Source organism: Dinoponera quadriceps, unplaced genomic scaffold (assembly GCF_001313825.1).
Source record: "Dinoponera quadriceps isolate SergipeBrazil2010 unplaced genomic scaffold, ASM131382v1 scaffold141, whole genome shotgun sequence".
NCBI lineage: Eukaryota > Metazoa > Arthropoda > Insecta > Hymenoptera > Formicidae > Dinoponera > Dinoponera quadriceps.
The window spans coordinates 670,814-686,500 of NW_014554256.1; the positions used below are offsets into that span (position 1 = coordinate 670,814).

General features: G+C 38.6%; 3 protein-coding genes across 6 annotated transcripts; 1 reads left to right on the forward strand and 2 right to left on the reverse strand.

Annotated features, from left to right (window-relative positions):
* Positions 1–89: 89 nt before the first annotated feature.
* LOC106751762 (coronin-7) lies at positions 90–10,958 on the reverse strand. 3 transcript variants are annotated; one of them, XM_014632833.1, is made up of 18 exons: positions 10,732–10,958; positions 9,896–10,109; positions 9,650–9,798; positions 9,347–9,533; positions 8,963–9,260; positions 8,585–8,840; positions 8,345–8,497; positions 6,525–6,935; positions 5,663–6,302; positions 5,315–5,428; positions 5,044–5,214; positions 4,493–4,931; positions 4,261–4,399; positions 3,981–4,187; positions 3,747–3,882; positions 3,500–3,636; positions 2,976–3,065; positions 90–2,420 (listed from the first exon to the last, which is right to left on the reverse strand). In XM_014632833.1, exons 2-18 carry the CDS (start codon positions 10,053–10,055, stop codon positions 2,412–2,414), a joined length of 3,696 nt encoding a protein of 1,231 aa, XP_014488319.1. In that variant the 5' UTR covers positions 10,056–10,109; positions 10,732–10,958; the 3' UTR covers positions 90–2,411. The 3 variants fall into 3 exon arrangements, with proteins under 3 accessions (XP_014488319.1, XP_014488308.1, XP_014488330.1); XM_014632822.1 differs by having other exon boundaries at positions 10,638–10,958; XM_014632844.1 differs by lacking the exon at positions 6,525–6,935 and having other exon boundaries at positions 10,638–10,948.
* Positions 10,959–11,367: 409 nt separating this feature from the next.
* On the reverse strand, positions 11,368–14,010 carry LOC106750195 (TBC1 domain family member 19). Of its 2 annotated transcripts, none has more exons than XM_014630468.1 (11): positions 13,903–14,010; positions 13,692–13,814; positions 13,425–13,632; positions 13,265–13,352; positions 13,118–13,178; positions 12,814–13,044; positions 12,673–12,747; positions 12,137–12,371; positions 11,868–12,069; positions 11,605–11,791; positions 11,368–11,483 (listed from the first exon to the last, which is right to left on the reverse strand). In XM_014630468.1, the coding sequence occupies exons 1-11, from the start codon at positions 14,008–14,010 to the stop codon at positions 11,415–11,417; spliced, it is 1,587 nt and encodes a 528-aa protein (XP_014485954.1). In that variant the 3' UTR covers positions 11,368–11,414. The 2 variants fall into 2 exon arrangements, with proteins under 2 accessions (XP_014485954.1, XP_014485876.1); XM_014630390.1 differs by having other exon boundaries at positions 13,118–13,183; positions 13,237–13,352.
* A 311-nt stretch (positions 14,011–14,321) lies between these two features.
* Positions 14,322–15,650, forward strand: LOC106750121 (39S ribosomal protein L40, mitochondrial). The gene is made up of 5 exons (XM_014630267.1): positions 14,322–14,418; positions 14,581–14,664; positions 14,758–14,928; positions 15,034–15,232; positions 15,378–15,650. The coding sequence occupies exons 1-5, from the start codon at positions 14,384–14,386 to the stop codon at positions 15,498–15,500; spliced, it is 612 nt and encodes a 203-aa protein (XP_014485753.1). The 5' UTR covers positions 14,322–14,383; the 3' UTR covers positions 15,501–15,650.
* Positions 15,651–15,687: the final 37 nt, after the last annotated feature.

Below are 15,687 nucleotides of genomic sequence, written 5' to 3' on the forward strand. Positions count from 1 at the left end.
AAAACTCCTCTCTTTCTTTCTCTCTTTTGTACGTCTAACATTTTATTGAGGCTGCTATATGGAGTGGATATCAAAATAGACAATTAAAGTGTTTAATAAAAAGGTTTTATAGCTGAAATACATGAAAGTTACGATTGATACAAAGGTACATTGTTACATGATAAAATTATTCAAACAACAATCATTTATACTTTTCGAGGAAAGATTCGGGATTGAGTCGCGAGAAATGTAACAGTCTCATACGTTTTAATATAAACCTCAATCTCAAATCTTTTTGCCGCAAGAGATTGCATAATTATTTACTCATAATCCACAGTAAAATCTGTAATTGTGTGCATGTATAACGCGCTAGATTTAAAATAATTCGATGAAAATAATTATTTTAAAATACATAGCAGATATATATATTATATATCTGCTTTATTCTGTAAAGCAAAAACCAATAGTATTGGCGACATGAATGGCGGAGACAAGTTTTAATCAAATTTTACCTTATTCCCTATTGTTGCGACACGTATAAAAGATTTTCCAATACTTTTCAGTGTGAGGAGATATTATAATACGAGCTGAAAATATGCACATTACAAAATAACACATTTGTATATAGAAGAAAGAGATTACAAAAAAGATTATAAGAAAAAAAAACTTGAGACATTTTTCCCATTATATTTGCATTGGATCTTTCTTTTGGCACTCTATATTGGTCTTCAAATATAGCGATGTGCCGATATGAATTATGATAACAAAGTCAATCATCGATATCAAGTCTTTCACAAAAAAAGGGAATGATGTGATTGATCGTTTCGAAGGTTACAGTACTATCATAATTGTTCTTTTATATGACTAATGCATATACATAGCATATATGAAAGAGATAAAATATTCATTTATTCATCCAAAAAAAGAAAAAAAGGAAAGACCAGAGATATTAATTACGGTGTTCGATATTCTGATGAAAAAAGTACAAAAGATCAGTCATTTCCTCCGTGTTAATGTCGGTTTGAATCTTGCAGAGTATTCAGCGTACATCGATCAGACGTAATATATCTTGCCATACAATTAAACTATCGACTCTTACGGACTTAATACTTATTATACGCGTAGCATTTATCCTGTATAATCTTTCATATGTGCGTATGAGGATACGAAATGTCGTAAAAAACTTCGGCTCCGCAATTCTGCGGACAAGACCATCATCACTTCTCGCTCTAGTATCACACATACGATAATAGATTATATTTACGACATATACATTGAGACCATTATTGACACCTGGCATTACCGAAAGGGGAATAAATCTGGCACTGGTGCAATGGGTACACTTCAAAACACAGTATGGAATGGTCGACCTTTATCGAGGAATAATTACGTTAAAGACCTAACATCACTGATATAATACTGAGCTGAACACTGGCTAACAAACTTTTGTTACAACAACAGAATTGGATGTCACTTCTGTCGCTTTATAAATGGCACATCTTCTGAATTGTGTTTCCTCGCTCGCGAACATGGAAAGTGTTGTTCGTTCCGAGGCAAAGTAGCGAATTCGGCGAAATAATTAAACGAAAGACTCGTCAATAATTGTCTCGGAAACATTTGATATCGTTCACACTCGGTACTTGGAAAGCGTAATGAATATATATAGAAGAGTTACTTATCCAAACTGATATCCGTTAAATATGATAGATGTGTAAAACCACTGAAATTCCAAACTGATATTCTCATTAAGTATGACAGATATGAAACTATTGTCAAATTGTATATAAGCTTCTCTATTCTTTTGACAATAATTCAAGCAATATCCTAGAATATAATTATCCTCTAATTTAATTTCTACAAATGTGTTATATATATGTATATAATTATTAGAAAATTATTCGTGTAGCTAGAAACATATGAAAAAGCAGAATAAGAAAGAAACGACTCAAGACTAGAGCTATAATCACGCATATGCTTCGTAAGAACAGTGTTCTATCAAATATTGCATTCGTTACATCACCATGGTAAAAAATTCTCTTGACCATTTCGTTTCTATGTTCACTTTAAATCAATGCGACTCAACAAGGCCTGAATTCTTATATCTATGCATGGACAAGTGGCTTACAAAAACCTTGAGCTAGATTTATAAAAAAATGAGTATTACACTTTTTGTAAATTGATATAAAACACTGTGCTTATCGTTAGCCTTCTTCTCCTCTTCCAAAAAAAAAATCCTTGGAAGTATATTTCTCAGCTACAATTACTCCTCGTTCTGTACACAGTAACACTGCGATGTTTCTTTCTTTCTTTTCTTTTTGCCATTCGATATATAATTCTAACTTATAAATAATTTACGGTTCAAACAACCATACTTATAGACTTTTTGCCTTACTAGCTCGCACATAAATATTCTATCCACAGGTCTTGCACTTTTATTCGTCCTGAAATAACAACATATCATAGTCAATTGTTGTTTCAAGCGATTTACCTTTCGAACGAGTAGATTTTTTTTCGATTTTTCAAAAGTCGTTATTCTTATTTCGTTCGTATTGAAGCACAAATATTGGGTTGCCCGGAGAATCCGTGCAGATCTTTCAATAAATGGCGGCTCAAATTTTAGAATGTTAGGTCAGTCAAACGCGTGTATATCTTGACAAGCGACGTTTCGACGATTAAAGTTATTTTCAACTAAAAGAATCTTTCATCAGAATCTTACTTGAAAATCCGCACGGATTTTCCGGACAAACCGATATAACTTCATTTTGAAGAATATAAAAAATTTCATGCGGAAATAATGCAATTTATTTATTGTGTATACACACACATGTACATACATTGATATACATGTGTATACACACACATATACATACGTTGATATAGAGAATGTATAAGCTGCTATAGAGAATTACTAAAATTACTAATAATAAATAATAATAAATAAATATAATTATTAAATGGAAACTGAAAGGCTGTAATATAGCAAATGAAACACTTACCCATTCGTGTTCCTCGACACCTTCCATGTGATCTTGCTCTAGCGAACATTGGATGACATCTCCCACAAAGTTGCTCATGGTTTTCTGAATCTAATACACACACATCATACGATATGCTCAAACATAGTATCACGATATCAAGCAAAAATATCTTACGCTTTTTACAATATGCGAATTTTTGCATACGTCAACAATTCAGGATGATTTCAAAGCTGTCCCGTGAATCGTAACATTTATATATATATATAGGTATTATATATATTGTGTCATTAAATAATAATCAATCAAGAAATAATTTACAGCTCAAACTTGTCATACATTACGATCTTACAATGCTGTAAGATATCACGAAGCCACACATCATAAAGTCAAAGCTTTGCATGCGTTCTTTCCAATTGTGATTTTACCGAGCAAAATTTACTTTACCGACATGCACATATAATTCGCAATAAATAATCCTTATGCCAATATCCAGCGTTGATATGAATGTGTAAACTCAAGTATAAGCTCAAACGACATCCCACCTCTTCCTGTTTCGCTTTAACGTCCGGATTCCACCCTAGTCTATTGAAAGGTTGCGCGGAAATACCAAACGGGGTCGACGACGGTTTTGTCGCAATTTGAGGAGTAGTAACCACATTCTGTGATTGATTCTCGGTCACTACGAGTACAAAATCGCATATGTTAAGCAAAATCATAATATCTAATTAAATGAGATTCGAAATGAAATATTTACTATTTTAATTAAATACCACGATATCGTTTACTTACAATTGTCCATGCCAGGCGGTTTGAGACTTATTCTAGATGGTTGTTTATTGCTACCGTTGAACCATTCAGCAGAAGATAAGGTCGGCTTCCATGTGACTTTAGTCGGAGGGAAGAGATCGTCTTGGAATAACTCGCTCTAATTGAAAGAGGCAAATATGTCAGTGTTTTCGCATCCGAGACCTCGTGCCGTATTCGCCAATTATAGCGTAATTATTAGTCGTGCGTAGTGCGCACCTTTATACGCGGCACAGTGAAGCTCAAAGGTTCTATCGTATTATTAGTTAGCCTCAAAGCAGAGGCGAATTCCACACTGGCAACGTCACATCTATTTTTCGGCAGAAATGACAAGCCCTGGTGCAGACTGCTGCATCTGTGATGGCTCAGCGGGCAGCAATACGGTGGTTCCTCGGTCACTTCGAACGCATATATCGTAGAATCGCCCTGGAACCGATCGATTTAATTGAACAAGTTGCGAGCCGCAGCTGAGACGTACGACTGAGAAACGAGGTCTTACGCGTCCGGTTAGGAAAAGCGTCGAGCTATCCTCGTCGTAATACGGCATCAATATAGCGGGTGAAACGTCCAATCCGACGGTGTTCAAAGGGTTGTTCAAGTCATCCATCTTGAACACGTAGATCTGCCTTTCGGATACTCTGAAATACCGTTACAGAAGTGATTCGCGATGATTTCTTCCTAATTAACTTACTAATTAAACGGACGTAGTGCAGCCGTTCTGTCGCGCTTACTTGTCGAAGCCTATCACAACGAGGTATTTGCCTTCGAGCGCCCATATGACCCTCGCACCTCTCGTGCCTACGGGACCTTTCCCCTCTTTCACCGGCACGTCGCTGGATCGAGGCTTGTAGATTCGCAGCTTGCCGTCTTTGCACGTGCTGGCAAGATACTGGCCGCACGGTGACCACGCCAAACTGAATATCTGATCCGTATGACCGGTCAGCGTAAATTTGGCTATTATCGTATCGGCGGACGAAAGGAGCAACAAATCCCAGATCTTGACGGCCATGTCGTACGAGGCGGACGCGAGGACGTTGGACGCCAGCGGGTGAAATTTGATCAAGTATATCTTGTCGGTATGAGCTTCTATGACGTGCTTCGGCTCGTTCGTCGGTTCCGCCAGGCCGGACTCCGGTATTTCCCACAACCGGATCATCCCGTCGTCGCACGCTGGTGAAAATAAATCAATGCTTCTTTTCTCGGTCTCTTGGTGGAAAATTTGAAGGAAATCTCGGAGGAAGGGTATCTTTATTCTATCGTTATCTTCAAACATCCACTTTACCAACTGCCAGTCGCTGATTGTCAAACGGATCCCACTGAAAGTCCATTATGGTAGTGCCGTGCACTAACGCCGGCATAACTCCGTCCGGCAGTCTTCCGGTTTTCTTCAACTCGAGCACCGCTATCTTCCCACCCGGGCCGCTCAACGGCACAGCCACTCGATCGGGGTTAGCTGCGGATTCATGAAAATAAATGCCACTTCTCGCGCTTCAAAGTCTCACGTGGAGATGCGCAACTTTCTTTTCGAAGAGAAAGAGAAAAAAAAACAATACCGTGAAAACCATCGCATTCGCCCGATATTTGACGACTGATGTTGCGTATGTTCTCGATGTGCGTGGATTTGTGTCCCGGAGTACCCTTCAAGTGCCGGAACTTGGATACTCTTCCTGCGGGATCAGAAAATGTCTATAGTACGGCGTAGATGTAATAACAACAATAACATCAACAACAATGAAATTCAACCAAATAAAAAAAAAAAAAAAGTCTTCTAAGAAGATTACAATATTCTTGCTTACACGCGAGAACACCTATTCTTGACTCGAGACTGACTTCTTTTCCGTGTGAATTTCTGAACGATCCACTCGACGCGTCCACTAATGACACATCCTGAAGAATCTTACCGAAAACCGTGGAGGTCCTCTTGGAAGCCGGTGTCGCAACAGGCTCCACCTTCTCCAATCTGGGATCCATGCTTTGCTGTCGCAGTATAGGAATGGTCTTCTTCGTCTCGTCCTCCTTGATTACCTCGCTCTTCGTCTTGAAGGAATCCCTGCGCCTCAGCATGGTGGGCGAGCCCATCGCCTTCTCCGCGAGATTGCTGTCGGTGACCGAGACGGAGCGGCTCTCGTAGAGGCGGCGCCTCTCGGCGATGGAGTTCCTGTTCGCGCCGCGCTCGAAATTGCCGGCGTCCTCGTTCTCGGGCGACTCGTCCTTTACCTTCGTCTCGAACACCTTGCGCCTCTCCGCGGTGCTCGGTGTCTTCGGCTTGTACCCGGAATCGCTCGAGTTCGCGTCCTCCTCGATGGAACTGGAATCGCTCTTGCCGTTCTCCGCGTCCTTCGCCCGCTCGTTGTTGCCGAAAGTCGGCGATTTGTCCGCTTCCGCGTTGCTGTTCTCCGCCGCTGCGCTGCCGATCGTCTCGTTCTGGTAGCCGTTGGTGCCGTCGCTGTTGTTCGGTGCGATCGGCACGGAGAAGATCTTGTCGAACGAGAACTCCTGGCTGCTCGACTTCGCTTGGAACGGCTTGGGACCGAGCCGGGGCTGCGGAGATAAGAAGAGAATTCAATCATCCCGGGAGCAGTTAGTCGCGCGCCTTTTCCCTATTGTCTTTAAGAACCGTGTCTCGCGGTGATAGATGACTGTTAGCAATGGTATGGCGATAATGGCGTGATGTTACATGAGAACCGAAACGCACGCAGGATCAGATCACTCTCGTGTATAACGTGTGGCATTGAGATTCTTTTCTAAGCTACTAACTACAACCTTGTATCCGCCGATCGCGTTAGGATTCACCGACGTAACGACCGATCCGGGATTCGGTGACGTACGAGGACGCGCCACCGGCTTCGGCTCGTCCTCGGAGATGCTGTTGGTTCTTGACGCTCTGGGCAGCGGTTTCGGCGGGACGGTCTGCCCTCCGTTCTGCAACTTAATCTTGTCGTCCTCCGCTTCGGACGCCTTTTTCGCGTCTTCGATCTTCTCGGTGTCGTTCTCGACGCTGTTGTCCGCGTTTTCGTTCGCGTGACCGACGGCCGGCGGCGGCGGCGGCGGCGCCTTCGAGAATCCCTTCGGCGTGGTAATGACCAGAGACTTCGGCTGCCGGCTGCTGTTCGTCTGTTCCACTTTAATGTCACGTTGATTATCTTTGAGCACCGCTAAGCTCCCTCTGTGTACCTGCGAGGTGCGAGGTAAATCCCTTAGTAGATCCGAAGCGCAGGCAGGCTAAATTACACTGTCCGATTCTGCACTTTCGAAATACGTATATGTACATATTTTTGCGTGTGCCGCACGAGAAATTTAGCAGCGACCATTCACACAATTTTTGTACACGTTTTACGCACCGCACATTGCTCGCTCTTTTTTTTTTTTTTTTTTTTTTCGTACAAAATAGAAATATACGGAAAAAGAAGCATATAAGTAAGCTCCGAGTAACTAAAAGCTTAAGCGTAATCTCTCTCTAAGCCTGTCGGAGGCGAATTTATATAGATGAAAAAATATTCACGTAAACGGTATACATGTGTTTTTTACACTTCTTACTATTACTTACGCTGTAGAATAAGCTACAACATCAATTGCCACTTATATTACACGTGCCAGGAATAATAGTTTGAATGGTGCTAATGTATAAACTACAAAACATATATTGGAGATCTGAAATGTGAAAAAAAATATACACAGAACATGGAAAAATTAAATGGCGCAAAATAAAGTATGTATATATATATGCACACAAATACACACACACGCATACGTATATATGCACCCACGCTCGCGCAATCGGTAATGATTAAATGGCTCGATATAAATTCAATGTAAATTCTTACAAGAAGAGACTAAGTACGTACATGGAAGTTATAATATACAAAATGTTTCAAATACTTAAATTCTACCATTATATTCGTAAGACTGAGCAAAATATTGAAGAACAAACAGCCATTAAAGCATATGGCATATTCAATGTAGTGAAGAAAGTACATTGCAAACATTTGTCACATAAAATCGTATTGGCAAACTTATGCAAGTATAAATACAAATTTACATTTGAAGGTGTTTGTAATTATGATAAACTTTCTGTCTGAAATAAATATGACACTATCATATGAAAACGTTTTCTGACACCTAATGTTTTGTTACTTTACAGTCTTCCTTATTCTCTTAATTTCTCTCTCTTACTCCCTCCCTCCTTTCATTCGTAATAAAATATATTAAACGCTATATATATATATATATATATATATACATATATATATATAAAATAAATAATTATATATAAAATTAAATAAATATTTAAATGTATAAAATAATTGATACACATGACTTTTTTATTTTGTTTTATTATTTATTTTGAAGTTTGGTTTTTGTTACGAAGAAAATATGATAATGATGTGAGAAAAAAAAACGATGACGGTGAAAAGCGTGCAATGATGTCATTCGAATTATATATATCTGATATTTACAAATATGATCAAACGTGTATTTTGTTCGATTGATCAAACATATACTTTGTTCAATCAAACTATTATGAATTTATGCCAAATTAATCAACGTGCGAACAACAACAGTTATCAGGTGCGTTTACTCACAGTAATCGGTTCCTCGCCTTTGTTCCTTTTAACGGGGTCTAGCGATATCTTTGGCACGGAAGCATTATGACCTTTAATCCATGACGTTGCGTTGTTCTGTGCAATACAACCACTTGTATCCGGATAAATATCCGCGTGAAAGTCTCTGTACGTCTAAAATTGGATGCTCATTGCAGAATTACAGTCGTAATCGTATCACTATATAATATTTATATATAGTCCGCATTTAACGTGACTCACTTTCCGTGGAACCTGATACATGATCGGGATCACCATGTTGGAAGTGAGTTGCAGTAGTCTGTTGACTTCAGCCTGCATTACATTTAACGCTCGTTTAGGAACTAAGCAAACTCCCTTGGTTTGCTCACCGCTGTGACGGATACCCTCTACCAAGTAAGGATCTTTATCCATGACCTCCATGTACATGATGGTGGTGTCTCCTTTGCCAGCAAGGAAGAGCATATTTGTATCGGGATCGAAGAGTGGCATCAGAATGCTGAGGGATGTATAACACGCACGTATATGAACGACGCAGTTCAGGTGATGTCAATTCGAGGTAAATAATCTCGATGCTCTCCGCCCATGGAGACAAATTAAATTCACAGAACTTATATTTACCCGGTGCTGCAGTCCAATTCCAACGTTTTCACCGGCTCGTTCAAGTGTCTCAAGTCCCTGATGTAAACTTGACGGAGTCTCGCCGCATCGAATCCTGTGGTCAGCACTCTGTCGCTATTGTTCAACCAAACTACCCTGGAATCCTTGATACTTTGATGGCTCGAGCACGAGTTGACGATACACAAAGACGCACGAGGATCTATTATCCTCATTTGTTTGTCTTTACACGATGTCGCTAGAACGGTGCCGTCCTGCTTCCAACTCACGGACTGAATCACTTCTGTGTGATCACTGTTAGCTGCGTCGCAAAGTTTAATGAAATCGAGTTCGTGATACGATAAAGTGATAAATAACAGTGCTGAGATATAGTGAATTTATATTTACAAAAGAGTTCCTGCTGAGAGAGAACATCCCAGAGCGATAAGTTAGTGAACGACGAAGTGGTCAGAAGGTGTTCTGCGGAAGGATGCCAGCATACCGTTTCCACTCTTCGTTGGCGGTGTGAAAATGTACACTCGGGATTGCACAATGACTCTTCCAAGCCACTTTCCGGGATATGCCACAGCTTTACCTAATTTTCAAGATCAATGTGATTTATAAAGAAACGCTAATCTTATGAGTTACCTGTCAATAGTTGTAACTACATATTCTGTATGTTTGGTGAAAGTGAGATTTTTGATTTCTTACGAGGCAATCTTGAGAGCCAGTTGCGAGTAAGCCATCGTGAAACGGAGAGAAATCCATGTCGGTCACGGTGTCTGCGTGCGCATGAAGCAACGGCATAGTCTTACTCTTCCTACCGCAGTCCTCTAATGGTAATACTGCTAAACTGGATCCTTCGAAGGGAGAAAAGGTTTTACTCGAAGAGAAGTTAAACAAGCAAACAAGTTAAAGTTAGCACAACGAGCCTGTCGTAGACAAATTCAAGTATACCATTGTGATCCACATTAAATGCCATGAATGCCGCAGACGCTGTTATATTATTCCCGTAAGTTTGATAAGATCCCACGGAAATATCCCGAATGCAGGATTCTGGCTTGGGGACGATCGGCGCGGCATTTTTATACTTAGATGCTTTAAAACGCCAAGCCATCTTGATATCGTTAACGTGGGTTCAAATATCTGCGCTCTGCTTAAATCATGTAATCTGAGAAGAAAAAAAAAACGCCAAGTTACAAGAGTGACGTGTTAACAAAATTTCGCACGAAATGCACTCTGAAGCACGTTTTAAATATAATTAATCGAATATCATTATTGCTCTGTCTTCTCGACACCATTGAAGATACAAAACTATTAAAAAGCCTAAGACGAAACATTTGCTTAGTGTGTACAAAGAATATTAGAATTTTGGGGCACAAAATTACACATACGCACAGTTTGATAAAGTAAAGCGAGCGTTTATTTTTTTAAACTTTCACAGAGAGAGAAAGAGAGAACTTTTGCGATTGTATTCTTCAACCGAAATTCCGCGCAAATACGCGACACACTCAAACAGATGCGAATAATTCCGTTGGGCGTTGTTCGGCCCAGATAAATGGCAGAGAGAAATTGACGATTGAGAATTTCACGATCGTATCAGCGACGTCGCTGAAAAGCGAGCAACGCTGACGCGGTCATTCGTCCACATAACGAAGCCGTGCATGACTAATAATTTGGGGGGTGAGAACCACCCTACCTTTCGTTCGATGTGGGGTAGCCGCTCAGCGTTGCTGCAATGACGCTCCCGGCGACGCGAAATCGCGGCAAGTCTGCGAATCGAGGATACTCACTGGTCGCGAATCGAGACGCATCCACGCCCACCGGACTGTCCACTAACGCGCTTTTAGACGCGATCTCGGGGGGGACGTGTAACGACGATAAACACAGCAACAACGATGACAACGATGACGACGACAGCGCAACGACGGCGAAATAGGCGTCCCCGTGCTCTACGCAGCTCTACCAAGCTGTAAGGTTGACAGCCGGAAACAGGAAAGTCCCCTTCCATTCCCCCTCCTTCTTCTCCCTCCACCGCGATGCTTGCGATGCGACCCGTGCGATGACATCGTTTGAAGTTTCTTATCGAACATTAGCGATTACTTTTTCTTTGTATTTACATTACTATTAAATTATACATTATCATGTTTATTAGGCATATTTATTATCGCTTGATACATTCGTAACATTAAGGGGTGTTATTAAAAACAAAGTTGTAATATTAATTCCTTTTTTGTAAAATGTATAAGAATTAAATCTCTCTAAAAAAAAAAAAAAAAAAAATATATATATATATATATAAATTACTAGATAATACTGCAAATATATAATATAATAAAATAGTATTAACTTAGTACTTAGTATTAACGTACTTAACATTAAAATATTTTTTGGAATAAAATTCATAAGCGTTGCTATATCAACAAAAATTTACAAACTTCACAACAATAATATTACATGCGTGACGAAATTTCTTTTATTCCTTTAAAAGCGCTAATTGCAATAGAGGTATCACTTTTAGCGAGGATAAATCTGCCAATACAGCCTGAAAGTAAAAATATTTATTGCTTATATATATTACTATTTATATCCATCACATTTATATACATATTTATAATTAATATTTCACGTATATACATTACATATTAATAAAATAATGTCTGCACCTCCACATTTTGTTGTGTGTTAACTTGCAACAAATTATCCTTTCGGAAACTCAATATTGTTACCGCAAAGAGAGGGATAATTTCCAAAGAGTCGTAACCCAAAATCAAATCCCAGAGATACAATAACTGCTCAGGCGGTAAATGGCCGCTGAAACCCCTCATAAGCCATTTGAAGACTATTTTTATACTGAAAATACAGACGTGAAGTAAATTAATGGCGGAAAATTGTGAAAAAGGCAGAAAAGGGAAGAAGTCAAACTCACGGTTGAATATGTGTGTTTTTGAAATGGGTCCACAACTGTGGTTCGTGGCACTGCAATAGTCTTTCAAAGAGTAAACATAGAGCAACTATGCCTTGTTCATGGCTTGACACAGTGTGCAAGCGAAACCAATATCTCAGGTAGAATGCACGGAAGGTATAATACATAGCACAGGGGTCGTCATATAAATAGCAAAATGGTGTCGCTGTACAAGTAACAACAATGGTCGATTGGATTCAAAAGCAACATCATACTTTCCGCAACTCCCTTACCGTACATTGTGAATCCGTGAAATGGGACAACGCCGCTGGGTGGGAAGACCAACGTATTTTCTAGTGTCGCCGGTTTGCCCTGTAAAACTGCATGAATCACCTGACCACCAGCACTTCTGTCAGTTGTAACCGGCGCAAGTATTTCAGAATCTCTCGAGAAGCACAACATTGTCTTATACAATACATCTTCAAACACGAAGTATTGATCATCGTTTCTGGCTGTTAACTGTACATCCTATAATTATACACACACACACACACACATATATGCTAAGATATTCCATATATTTTAATTCTTAAATGGCAAATATAGACTAATGATTAATGACCGATTAACAATATTTTTGCATACCAGGTTAAAATTTTTTGTTCTTCTATAACCAAAGGTCATACTAAATTTGATCACATTATATTCTTAATTTATCTTTTCCAACGTATAATGCATAATATATTGTGATATTTGTAAATGAAATAAGTGATTGCTGTCTGTTGATGAAAAGTTTTAACAAGATATTTTCATAATATAAATCAATTACCATTATTATCAGTTTGTCCACCACAATATCATATTGCAGTACCATATTCTTCAATTCGTTATAATATTCAACATCCTAAAAGGAAAAGATCATCTCTGTATTTACAATCACAGGTTTTAAACGCTGGTGTTGATCATATACATTGTCTTTGATGACAGATCCGAGTACGAGTGACCAAATGCGACCACGCAACGATCGAGGGGAGCCTCGTTTTAGAAATTCTTGAGCAACTGGAGCATGATTTGAATTCAGTACTTTTTCGCCAATATGAGTTCTTTCGGCTTCCAAATTTGGAAAATTTTCCATAGCCGGCATATTAGGATTCACTCCGAGCAATGGTATTCCCTGTGCCAATTCTGAGTACATGTGTCTCTACAGAAAGAATGATTTTGTATAATTAATTACGAATTACACACACACATAGTAACAACTGTAAAATTCGTACCAATTGAGTAAGTGTTTTTACACTAATTTGTATGTGACTAAAATCCCAATTTAATTCATCTCTGAAAGATATTTAAAAAAAACCACACTTTTATAAAAAAAAAACAGAAAAATTAATTTTCTTTTATGTAAATACATCGTCTCACACGGTTGCTTCTTAAAAGATGGATCACGTATGGAAAACAATACATCCAAGAAGTCCTTTGGTGCATACAATGGCCGGTATTGCGACAAATCTGTAAATTATATTCCGCAAAAGATCTTTTTAGAATATAATTCTACACTGCCAAATTTGAAATAAAATTTACCAATGTCATATGTGCTCAATTCATTCCACTTTTCAGCCAGCTCATCTCTATCAGACGTAGGTCTTATACGAGCTAATGGAATGTTCAATTCGTTGCATGTTGAGTTCAATGATTTCTGTATACGTCGTTCCCACTGAATTTGAGCTTTTTTTAAATAACTCAGATCAGCCGCTTCTATATGCGAAGCTGATTGCGAGTGCAATGAACTCTGTAAAAGTTTATTCAGGCAGTGGTATTTTGAGATTTCAGGAAATATCGGTCACGTACCTGCGATCGTATCCAATGGAAAACGGTATTCCTGATTTCGGTCTCCACGCCGTTACTTTTTAGCGCCGTGACCAATGAATTTTTAAAATCTTCCTTATTTACAGCGGGCGACGCGACAAGTTTCTGCAAAAAAAAGAAAATAATCATATAAAAGAATTATTTTCGTTTTACGAGTGTAGTTTCGACCGATGAGTGAATCATAAATACGTACTTGTATTTCGTTGTAAAGAGCCTTATAATTTGACATATTCTGCATCTCATCGGTAAGTTTACGCGCCGTTTTATCGAGTAATTCGTTTTTCGCAATTTTCTCGTCCATTCTCGTGAAATCATCCCTTGCTTCGCGAGATTCCCTTCTCATGATTATATTCCGAGTAAATCGAAAATGTGCGCCATTTTTCAATAAGAGTTCCCAGGGCAACCACCACATACCAACACATGTGATCTGTTCTTTTTGGCTGCATCAGTTCAGCAGTATAACTAAATGGAACAGACCAATGTATACCCTAGACTTAATGATGCCAATGATGGCACCGAGTCACAACGTACACATTGGCTGGGTCTAGGATATACATTGTTCTGTTCGTTTTAGTTGCACTACCAAACTGGTGCAGTCAAAAAGAACGGATCTCTGGTTATTTCTAGCGCAGAAACACAACGTGAGCATAGTGCGAAGAGATTATTTTACAACAATGAACGTTGTTAATTTATTGTCAACATTTTCACGGTAATTATATAGCAATATTCCAATTGTTCATTACTACTTAAATAAATGGCGAGTAATCTCTACATTGTTGGCATAAATTAATCAAGAGTACATAATGTTTGCATTTGTAAATATAACATGAAAGTTTGTTAATTTTATTTCTTTCTTTACTCTTCTTTTCAGGTTATCTGTGCACACTCTACCCGTCGTTCGAAATATATCAACATGTACCAGTCCGTTATATTTCAGAGTCAGCAGCGCGCTTCTGTAAATTGATGTTACATATAAATTTATTATGTTGTTCTTATACACAGTCAATTGTATATGTGCGAGTGTCACAACTATCAATTTATTTTGCAGGGGAGAACCGTTGAAAAAGAAGAAAAAGATGGATCCTATGATTATTAAGATGAGATTGGAAAAGAAAAAGAAAAAGTTAGAAAAGCAAATTCGTAGGTTGGAGAAGGTTGCCAAACAGTTGAAACCAATCAGTGAAATGGAAGTACCACTTAACTTGATAGATGAAAAAGAGTAAGTTTTCATGAATAAAATATTAAGTTATAGGCGACGTAGATGTAATTGGTAGATATTAATGTTGGTTTTATATTGAAATACTAACAAAGTGGATTTCTTCAGACAGAGGTTACGAAATCTCCCACCAATATCGGCAGAAGAAATGGAATCTAGAATATTATTACAAAAGGAATGGAGTAGATACAAAAATAGTCAATATTTAGCTGATATTCAGATAATAGATTCTATGCTTTATTCGCAACAAAAAGCACTTGACGAACTTAGAGCAGAGTCAGAAGAATTATATCAAGAAGCGATACAGGTAAGAAAAATCTATTATTTAGTTGAGATCCGTAGTTACAAATATGTATAGTTACTCCAATTCCTGATACCGATAATTGGAAAAATTAAATCCGTGTTGTAAGAGTTATTCCATATAATTATAATTCATGAGTTTGTACTTACAGGTGGATCTGGCGCTTTTACCCTATGTGACCAAAGGTCCATCAAAAACACCTCCAATTGAAAATTACGACAATCCTGATGGAGAATACGTGAACACTACTCGAAGGTATGTCGGAGAGGAATGAAGGATCAATCGATGGTACAGTAAAAAGAGGAATTTTACTCTGTGTCCAAGAATTTGTACAAGGGAAGCGTGTATTTCCAGATAATTCATCGAGAAGCATAGATTTGTATATATTTAACATTATATAAATATAATAGAATGTAAGAAACGATAGGGAGTAAATCTTAAATATAAGCAAAAGAATATCC

What these genes read in the sequence shown, in the direction of transcription:
- LOC106751762 (XM_014632833.1), bottom strand. Translation starts at nt 10,055, where the DNA reads ATGGCTTGGCGTTTTAAAGCATCTAAGTATAAAAATGCCGCGCCGATC. An exon ending in CTCTCAGCAGGAACTCTTTT is followed by an intron (nt 9,261 to 9,346) that starts GTAAATATAAAT and finishes TTTGCGACGCAG; the next exon opens with CTAACAGTGATCACACAGAA. An exon ending in CGCTTTTCCTAACCGGACGC is followed by an intron (nt 4,188 to 4,260) that starts GTAAGACCTCGT and finishes GATCGGTTCCAG; the next exon opens with GGCGATTCTACGATATATGC.
- LOC106750195 (XM_014630390.1), bottom strand. Translation starts at nt 14,010, where the DNA reads ATGGACGAGAAAATTGCGAAAAACGAATTACTCGATAAAACGGCGCGT. An exon ending in CTCTTTACAACGAAATACAA is followed by an intron (nt 13,815 to 13,902) that starts GTACGTATTTAT and finishes TTTTTTTTGCAG; the next exon opens with AAACTTGTCGCGTCGCCCGC. An exon ending in GATCTGTCATCAAAGACAAT is followed by an intron (nt 12,748 to 12,813) that starts GTATATGATCAA and finishes TTTTCCTTTTAG; the next exon opens with GATGTTGAATATTATAACGA.
- LOC106750121 (XM_014630267.1), top strand. Translation starts at nt 14,384, where the DNA reads ATGAACGTTGTTAATTTATTGTCAACATTTTCACG. An exon ending in TTATTGTCAACATTTTCACG is followed by an intron (nt 14,419 to 14,580) that starts GTAATTATATAG and finishes TCTTCTTTTCAG; the next exon opens with GTTATCTGTGCACACTCTAC. An exon ending in TATATCAAGAAGCGATACAG is followed by an intron (nt 15,233 to 15,377) that starts GTAAGAAAAATC and finishes TTGTACTTACAG; the next exon opens with GTGGATCTGGCGCTTTTACC.